This window comes from Trifolium pratense, linkage group LG3, assembly GCF_020283565.1.
Source record: "Trifolium pratense cultivar HEN17-A07 linkage group LG3, ARS_RC_1.1, whole genome shotgun sequence".
Classification (NCBI taxonomy): domain Eukaryota; kingdom Viridiplantae; phylum Streptophyta; class Magnoliopsida; order Fabales; family Fabaceae; genus Trifolium; species Trifolium pratense.
In genome coordinates this window covers 41,677,159-41,687,622 of record NC_060061.1, presented here as the reverse complement: position 1 = coordinate 41,687,622, position 10,464 = coordinate 41,677,159, and the positions used below count along the sequence as shown (strand labels likewise).

The 10,464-nt window shown below is 32.8% G+C and overlaps 1 protein-coding gene across 1 annotated transcript; it reads left to right on the top strand.

Moving 5' to 3' along the window:
* The first annotated feature begins 1,973 nt into the window (after positions 1–1,973).
* Positions 1,974–8,508, top strand: LOC123913467 (protein SMAX1-LIKE 7). The gene is made up of 3 exons (XM_045964219.1): positions 1,974–3,614; positions 4,997–5,240; positions 6,313–8,508. The coding sequence occupies exons 1-3, from the start codon at positions 2,431–2,433 to the stop codon at positions 8,137–8,139; spliced, it is 3,255 nt and encodes a 1,084-aa protein (XP_045820175.1). The 5' UTR covers positions 1,974–2,430; the 3' UTR covers positions 8,140–8,508.
* The last annotated feature ends 1,956 nt before the right edge of the window (positions 8,509–10,464 follow it).

Here is a 10,464-nt window from a genome sequence, read left to right as displayed (position 1 = left end):
CTAAGTGCCCACAATTCATGATATATTTTAACTAAAATTGGGCACTTATCAGATAGAAAAATAGATCTTAAACACTTTTTTAAGTGAAAAGATCCATAAAACCGATGTCTTAGAGTTTTGGGTTAAATTTGATGTCAAACTCACTTACTAATGTTATAATTAGGTTGGATGACAAGCTTAAAAAAGCATAATATTATAATAGTTTATAACAAAAAATAAAATAATTAAATATAGGGATGTTAACGCGGTGGGGAATCAGCGGAGAATATTTTACCACATAATTTTCCACCATTTAAAATGATCCTCATTCTCCGCTTCAGAGAGTATTATCCTTTCAACTCCATTTTCGCAGGTTTCCACAATTCCTACTGTGATCCATCAACACTAAATTTATATTATTTTCGATCAAACTAGTTATACAAAAAAATTAATCATAAAACAAATAAAGAATATATTAAGACATTATTGTAAGTTGTGACAATAATAAATATCACATAATAAGATAGGATGATGTCTTTTGAATTTTAGGTCTAACTCATCCTTACAAAACCGACTTGTAAGATGAAGATTATCCTCACTTATAAATATTCAGGTCATCTCGCAACCGATGTGAGACTTCTTAATATGATAAAGCAATATGGCGGCGAACATCATAGGATGCTTAGCTATTTAAATTTGAGTCGATTGAGATTAAATTAGATATTTTAGATTGGAATAGACACATCTTTTTCATGTAAATATATTTCATAAAGCAAAAAGAAATGAAATAAAAAGAAGAAAGAAGAACAAAAGGTCCCTATTTAGTCCCCAAAAAAGTTTGACATTGACCCTCTCTTACCCACAAATACTTAAGTGGGCACGGCATCTCCCTCGCTCACCACCATGAAAGACAAGCACTCAGAAACTTTTTGATAAAAAGGAAAAGAAAGAAAAGGGAGTTAAATAGCCATTTCATAATTAAATGTGTGACAACTGAGAATGCTGTTAAATAATAATTCTTATGAAAAATGTTATTTGAATAATTAATTTTTAAATAAAAATATAAAAATTTATGCGTTCGTTTTACTTTTTGATTTTCTAAATATTTTTTTGTAAATTCTGGAAACAGTGCATAGAGAGTTGGAATACGGTTGTCGTATTTTTTTTCCTGAGAAAATTGTTCATGGATCAATTCTTATAAGTGTCTTTGCTAAAAAGTAGTAACTCTTATGAGAGATTTGAATCCTCTCGTATTTTTTTATGTTTAGCCCTCTTCCGTAATATTATCTTTGATTTTTAATATAAGAGAAACTTTACTTTTTAAATTCATTGAAAATCTAATATATTTAGTTTATATTATTGACTAGATATATTGAATTTTCAATGAATCTAAAATATAAAATTTCTCTTATATTAAAAATCGGAGGGAGTATTTAATTAACCTTATATAACAAAAGAGAAGAACACCGTATAAGAGAAAAAGAAAAATAAATGATTAAGATTATAACAGAGTAAACAACATGAGAGAAAATGTTGGAGAGGATCCAAATTTTTTATGTGTCAAAATTCTAAAATCATAAGTAAATGTGTTCTTTTTGATAATTTCTTTAGTCATAATTAAAAAGAATAGTTTGTTGAAATTGTTGTATCAATCCAAAACTTCCTCTTTAAATATAACACAAGTTTGAAGATTCAAATCTCTTCGATTTTTTCTTTTATGTTATTTTTTTTTCCTAATCCAATAGTGAATAAATCAAAAAGAGCAATAAAATACTTAAAAAAGGGAAATAATGACTACTTCCTCTGACTTTATTTATAAGCAAATTTTTCTTATTTCACGCATATTAAAAAAGTTGCTATTTTTACTAAAGTGCCCCTTGCAATACATTAAATTTGCATTGAAATTATACATGTTAAAAGTAGAACAATTAATTAGAGATACTTTTAAAAAAATAACATTAAATATAGTTATTTTTAGTAACTTTTACTTATATTTAAAATCAAACTCTTTTGTTAACTTGTTTTTTTTTGTAAATAAGGTCGAAGAAGAGAGTACGATATAACTAACATAAAAGAAAAAAAGAGAGATAAATAACATGAAAATTAGAATTTAGAACCTATTGAATTCACTCCACACTCCTTTCCTTTTCTTCCCACATAGAATCTATGCCCACCATGGCACAAAACAAGGACCCCACTTCAACAATCCACCCCAACTTCATAAAAAAAAAACATCATCCTCTTCATCATCAAACATTAAAACCTCATCCTTTTCTCTTCCTCTCCAACACTAACACACTTACTTTAAATATAGTTAGTTAGTTATTGTTTATTCAACTTCAATAACTAAACTAAAAACCTTTTTATTACCTCACTCAAAAAAAAACTCAACATCAATTTCAAATATCATAATAATTTTTTTTATTATTTTCAAATATATGCTAGCCGGCGATGCCGACGCCGGTAAGCACAGCGAGGCAATGCTTAACAGACGAAGCAGCGCGTGCACTCGACGACGCAGTTTCAGTAGCGCGTAGACGATCCCACCCTCAAACAACATCTCTTCACGCCATCTCAGCCTTACTCTCTCTTCCCTCCAACTCACTACGCGACGCGTGTGCACGCGCCGGAACTTCACCATACTCACCTCGTCTTCAGTTCCGCGCCTTAGAACTCTCCGTCGGTGTTTCCCTCGACCGTCTCCCTACTTCCAAGTCCTCCGCCGTCTCCGACGGCGGAAACGGCGGACCTCCGGTTTCTAACTCTCTCATGGCAGCCATTAAACGCTCTCAGGCAAATCAACGTCGTCATCCAGATAGTTTCCATTTACTTCAAATAATGCAACAACAAAATCAACAAAATCAAACGGCGTCGTTTTTGAAAGTTGAATTGAAGCATTTCATTCTTTCGATTCTTGATGATCCTATTGTTAGTAGAGTTTTTGCTGAAGCAGGTTTTCGTAGCTATGATGTTAAATTCGCTTTACTTCAACCTCCTCCACCTTCTAGATTCTTCCATCGGTCTTCTACTCCGGTTTTTTTATGCAACATCGAACCAGTTGAACCGTTTCGGTTCGATGAGAATTCGAGAAGGATTGTTGAGGTTATTGCTGGAAAGAGTCAGGGGGTTAGTAAAAAGAATCCTCTTTTGATTGGGGTTTATGCTAAAACCGCTCTTAAAAGGTTTATTGAGTTAGTTCAAAGTGGAAAGATTGGTTTTTTACCTAAAGAGCTTGATGGGTTGAGTGTGATTTCTATTGAAAATGAGATTTTTGAGTTTGTTGTTGGTGGTGGAAGTGAGGAGAAGATGGGGTTAAGATTTGATGAAGTGGGTCGTTTAGTTGAGCAATGTTTGGGTGCTGGTGTTGTTGTTAGTTTTGGGGAGATTGAGGTTTTTGTGAAGATGAATGATGATGATGATTGTGTTAATGTTGTTGGTGATGTTGTTGTTTCACGGTTGACAAGGTTGTTGGAGGTTTATGGTGGGAAGATTTGGTTGATAGGTGTAGCGGGAAATTGTGAAGTGTTTTCTAAGTTTCTAAGGTTGTTTCCAACCGTTGATAAAGATTGGGATTTGCATCTTTTGACTGTGACATCTGCTACTCCTTCTATGGAAGGACTATACTCTAAATCCAGGTTTGTTTCTCTTTTCATTTCCTTTTCTGTTTCTTTATTGGTTCTGGTTTGTACTTTGTCTTTACCTATGTGTGTTATTTTGTCATAGGTTGTGTGTGCTCATGCACTTTCAGTTTAATAATACATATTATTACATACTATATACTTTATAATATATATTATTATTATTATTATTATTATATCAATGAAAAGGAAGTGATGTACTATGATATTGGTATTTGTTTAGATGTGTGTGTGTAATGTAACATATTGTTTGTAAATAAAAAGTTGACATGTCAATATGTTCATTGGCTAATAAATTATGGAGTGTAGATTGGAACTAGTTTGTGTTGTTGTTGTTGTTGCTTTCACTTGTTTTGTGTGTTTTTTTTTTAATTATTCAGATGATTTTGGTTTTTGGTTGCTTTTGAACTCTTTCTCTGTCACTCTAAAGTTGTTTGCTTGGTTACAGTGCATACAGAAAGGAAGGAGTAATTTTATATTTTAAATCTTGAATTATAATCTGACTCTTGGATCTTTCTATAACCTTTTTTCTATTTTATATGAATTTAGAGCATAATCTAATAAGGGTCATGATTCATTTGGTTTTTGTTTTTGAGACAATTTTTTCACCTTCTTCCATAGATTTGTTGTGATGTTCCTATTATCTGGGAACAAGTTAATGTGAATTCTAAAAACATTCCTCTAATGGATGCTAGAGATATATTAGTGCTTAATGCTTATGCTTTTGTGTCATCTCATTAATCATGAATGTTATTTCTACCTGCAGTCTTTTGATGAATGCTTCTTTTTCTGCACCCTTGACCCACTTCTTCTTTTTTGGGCTTGGCTTTATGAATGTAATTTTGCAGTGTGACCGCACATAATCAGTGAAATTTGAACAGTTCGATCAAGATTATATAATCTGAATTTCAGTGTAAATTTTGATATATGTTTTTAAAATCTAAAATACTAAGTATGAAATCTCAAACATCCCAATCTTTGATTGAATAGTCCGGACATGGCTGACTGCGTGAGCATGACGTCACGGGTTTGAGACGGCATACCAACCCATATCCAATTTTGACCTATCAAATTCTGTAGCCTTATTGTGTTGTAAATATATTGCCTGTAATATACTACCTTTGTTTTTTTTATAAGAAACAGTTGAATTTTTATATTCCTTGAATAACTGATGTATCTGGTAATCAATCTAAAAAGTGACTTGTTTCTTATGAAAAAGACGGAGGAAGTATTTAATTTCGGTTGATGGTGTGTTTTTTTTTCTTTTATTGGATGGATGATGCTTAAAGTCCATCTCTTAATGTGCACTTTAGTTTCTGACAGTTTGGTGTCTATTAACTCTAAAAGTTCCATTTTCATTTTCATTATATATTTTCCAGCTTGATGGGGTCCTTTGTTCCATTTGGTGGCTTCTTTTCAACACCATCTGATTTCAGAAATTCCATAAGTTGTACAAATTCATCCTCATCTTTAACTCTTTGTGACACATGCAATGAAAAGTATGAACAAGAAGTTGCTGATAATGTGAATGTAGTAGGACCATCTACTTCAGCATCAACAAATTTACCTTGGTTACAAAAAGTGAATGTAGATTCAGATAATAGAGGATTGAGTTTGGCAAAGGTGTGTTAGTGTTATGACTTATAATCACCTAACATTATGTACAACTTTTTAATTCCATTGCATGCAGATACATTCACATGCTCACACTGTCACACACATAAATGCAACATTATGAGGGCAATTATTGTACATGTACTGATCAACTAAAATAATTTAGTGGTAAGCAGCAATAATGCTACTATGGCCTTAAATGGTAAAAGTAATAAAATTGCATTTTACTAACTAAGAATAAAAGGTGGCAATATAGTGGTTTGTCACCTTAAATGCTTGTGCCTATACCAAAGATAGGCCTTCAAAGATTCGGTTTACTGAACTGAGTTAGTGATGTTTCTGAAAGTTGATTAGGACAATGCATGTTTAATATTGCCAACATGTATACTTTGGCCCTACCATAGACATATATGCAAATAATGCAATCAATGGACCCATGTTTACGTGTAGGATATAGCATTTCCAATAAGCCAAAATATATCATATGTAGTAGTATTATGCATGATATATACTTTTTGTGGACATAAAGATTAACCTTCCTTGTAAAATATTCTAATGTTTATCACCTTGCTTAGACATGATACCTTAAGGACAATCTTTGAGATTAATATTGGGAAATGAAAAAGTTATACTACCTTTTCTTCATAGTAGATTAGAAAACTTATGTTGAACATCTTCAAAAGTTATTAATTATATAGTAGTATTTTATAAAGAAAGAACAATGTTCATTGCATGAAATTGTATTTTCTTTTGTCAGAAGTAGGGACCTACACTTAGAGAATCATGCATTTGATGTATTCATGCGATCTAGACCATTGAATCAAGTATCCCAATGGCTAGAATTTCACCTGTTATGGTGAATAAGTGGGATTACCAGGGTTCGAACCTCGGTCCCTGCATATTACATGCAATGTTCCTACCAACTGAGCTATGCTCACTGGGATTGTTTATATATCTATATTTTGATTAAAATTCTTGGATTCATTATTTGTCACTAATTGTGTCTTGCATCATGTACCATACTTCAATGGTTCAATTTGTGGCTGTATTGTGTAATAATGAACTTCATTATCCAGTGCAGACCAATGAAGATAATACAAGTTTGAATGCTAAGATCTCTGGATTGCAAAGGAAATGGAGTGATATCTGTCAACATCTTCATCAAAACAAATCATTACCTGAAATGAATGTTTCCCAAACATTATCAAGGTTCCAATCTCCATTCCACGAGGGGTTTCGATTTGGTCGAGGAACTAGCAATCTTAATGAAATCCACTGTTCAAATCCCATTCCCTACATGTCTAAAGAGTTACAAACTCCATTTCCATCCAAACAGATAATACCATTTTCACAACCTTTTGATACTAATCTTTGTGCCAAAGATAAAGCCGTACATGTACCAAAACTTTCAAAATTCGACACACAAAGTCCTCTGCTTGACCGCAAGTCATCTTCATCGCTTACTCCTGTCACCACAGATTTGGTTTTGGGAACTATGTATACATCGGTTACTCATGAGCCGGATACACCTAAACTAAATGATCATAAGAAGCATCTGCAGCATTTGTCGGATTCTCTTTCGACCGATTTTGATACTATGAATGAGAGTACTTCAAATCAAATTGCTAGATCATCTTCATACTCTGGTCCAAATTTAGACAGTCTATTTGAAATGGTTGATTTCAAGTCACTTTACAAACTTCTTACTGAAAAGGTTCCGCTGCAAGACGAGGCAATATATGCTATCATTAGAATTATGACACTTTGTAGATCTGGTGCCGGAAAGCATAGTCAATCGAATTCGAATGTTAGAGCAGACACGTGGTTTTCTTTCCTTGGACCAGATAGAGTTGGAAAAAGGAAAATTACTTCGGCACTTGCGGAAACTCTATTTGGAAGCAAACAAAGCCTAATCTCGGTGGATTTGAGCTCTCAGGAAAGGTTTCAACCTTCAAACTCAATTTTTGAATGTCAAGACGTGCTTAGGAGGAAGACAGTTGTGGATTATATTGCTGGCGAGTTGAGTAAAAAGCCGCGTTCGGTTGTGCTTCTTGAAAATATAGATAAAGCTGATATACTTGTGCAGAATAGTTTGTTCCAAGCAATAAGAACAGGAAAATTTCCATACTCACATGGAAGGGAAATCAGCATCAACAATTCAATCTTTGTTGTGACCTCTTCTGTGTTGAAAGATAACGGCTATTCTGATTTGGAAAAGGAGCCTAAAATGTTCAACGAAGAAAGAATCTTTGAAGCTAAAAGATATCAGATTGAATTATCATTTGGACAAGCTTCTGAGGATGTGATGAGAAGCAGTAGTACAATTGTGAGGGTTGCAAAGAGAAAAGGGTCATTTCTGAATAAAAGAAAGCTCGTTGAAATTAGTAATTCCAATGACAAAGTAACTAGCAAGACAATGAAACACGTAAGAGAGGTATCACGGTCCTTTCTTGATCTGAATATGCCTCTAGATGAGGAAGTTGAGGAGGATATTGATTATAATGATTGTGAAAGTGATTCAGCAGTTCAAAAACCTGAAGCATGGTTAAATGATTTCCTTGATCAAATTGATGGAAAAGTGGTTTTTAAGCCTTTCAATTTTGATTATCTTGCTGAGCAAGTAATAGAATGCATTGACAAACAATTTCAAACAACATTTGGATCAGAGTTTGTGCTGGAAATTGATCATGATGTCATGTTACAGATACTTGCAGCTTTTTGGATATCAGACAAGAAAAAATCGGTGGAAGATTGGATTGAACATGTTCTTGGAGGTAGCTTTGTTGAGGCACAAAAGAAGTATCACAATGCAGCTGAGAATGTCATAAAATTGGTTAAATGTGAAAGCATTTTTGTGGAAGAGCAAGCTACAGGAGTATGCCTTCCAGCTAGAATTAATTTGAATTGAATTTTTGATCTCTATATGTATTGTAAGTAATGTAATTACTTCGTATAATGTAGCCTATAGCCTTTAGGGTATAGCATTTTCAGACTAATTAATCCACAAATTTTCATTTTGTGATCATTGTGATGTGATTTCCTATGGTAAAAGAATTTGTAATCTTCGCTAGCTTGATGATGACTATGGTGAACCAATTGCCAATCGTGGGCATGATCCTACATGGAATAGGCCATTAATCAGAGGAGGTCATCCTGCATGGAGAAAAGGCTGAGAACAAATTTTAAATGCTATGGATCATATGTATTCAAATATTATTTATTTTATTTTCAGTTAATGTACTTGCAACAATATTTAACCTTTACTTTATAGTTTAAATTAGGCCTTTTCAGTCAAAAAAATATTTTATTTTCAGTCAAAAAAATTAGGCCAAATATATTTGCGTTTGTAACAATTAATAAATAAGTCTTTTAAGTTTTGTTGCACAATTATGGATTTGTATCCTCTTCAATTTTTTCTCTCAGGTTTTCTCTTATTTTTTTAATCTAATAGTTGATAAATCACAAAGAGTATAGAATCATTTAGGAGAGAAAAAAAATTGAATGGAGACTAAGATTACTATAATATGACCAACACGAGAGAAAAAATTGGAAAGGATCTAAATCCCACAATTACCCTTCTAGTTATCTTGCGTGCTATGTTTCCAAACACTGATGAATTTGAGGTTCAATCTGATATGAACCATGTGCCACAAACAATTGAGGCTCAATTAGAAGAGAGGATAACTAAAAGAATCATAATGTTGCAACAAGTTAGAAACGTAAATGACTGATTTATTAGCTAAAAAAACTTAAAACCTATTTGTTATCTAAAAAACTTAAAGATCTAATTGTTACAAACGTAAAACATAAATGACTCATGGATGCATTTAATACATGCCATTAAAATTTAATATTTTTTTTAGATTTAATTTAATATTAAATATGACCATTAAAGTTTTGTAAAAAAAAACAAATATGACCATTAAAGTGTGACTCTTTTAGACTTAACTTATAAATGTTGTCCTAACAAAGTCACATGTAGGTTTTCCTTGTTAAGATTTTTTCTTAAATAAATTCAATATTATCCTTTTTGAAAAATCATAGCAAAAACAAGTGTCAATGAAATGAGCAGTACCTTGCTAGTAAAGCTAAAGTCCAAATAGGCATATACTATGGGTGGGGATTGTCTCATGTGACATTACCATCCTGTTAAATCTCACCCTTTGATTTAGGTAGGAGAGAGAGAGGAAAAACAAAAATGGTGGATTGAAAGGTAAGGATACACACTTGAGTCCCTGCAGTGATATTTTCACTGGAGAGAAACCTTTCCCATATACTATAGCCGCATTGAGCTTGTCCACCTTATTATATACTCCTTTTTGGTCTCATATATAAACACAAAAATTTATTTCTTAACTTCGTTCAATAACTAATATATTTGATCTATATTATAAATCGGATACACTAGGTATTAAAAGAATCTAAACCCATTGAGGAAAAGCCTAGTGTTAAGAATATTGAGTATGCTTCAAGTTTGCAACCAACAAAGCATAATGAAAAACCAAAGAGTGGTTGTGCTTGTTTCAGGTTGGGCAGGGTGTAGACTCATGAAAGGATTGGACCCTAATATTTATGACATTTATTTGGGTCTCACCTAGGAATCACATGGTTTTTACTCCTCTCTTAGCTTCCACTTGTGTTGGAACTCTTGAGTTTAGAACAGTTGCTGAACCTATTGGAAGGATTCAACCTGCTATTTCTAGGGAGCCTGGTTCTTATGGTAAGCTAGTAATTGCATTAGGATCACATCCTGCTACTTTTGGAATTCAAGGAGTCAATGAACACACTATTTTCCTTCGCGAAGTTCATCATGCACAGGAAATTCGTCGAAAGTTGCTCTTGAACTTGATGCTATCTCATGTTCCAGGTTTGTTACAATGTTTTAAGCAATGTTTGGATAGATAACTCAATTTATCGCTTATAGCATAAAAACTTATCATATATCTCCTTATGTATTAGCTATTTCTATAATAAAAGATACAAAAAGTCTAACAGGTTTTATATAAGCTATAAGCTGTTTTCATAAGCTAACCTGGAGAGCTTATGAGTTATGAGAATAAGCTTAAAACAGCTTATGGACATGTCATATAAGCTGTTTCAGTAAGCTCTCTAAAGCAGTCTCATAAGTGTTTATGTTAGTAGATAAGAACGAATAAGTCAATCCGCCTTAAAAAAAAAACGAATAAGCCAGGAGTAAAAGTTTAACATGATACATCAACATTATCTTGAGGTG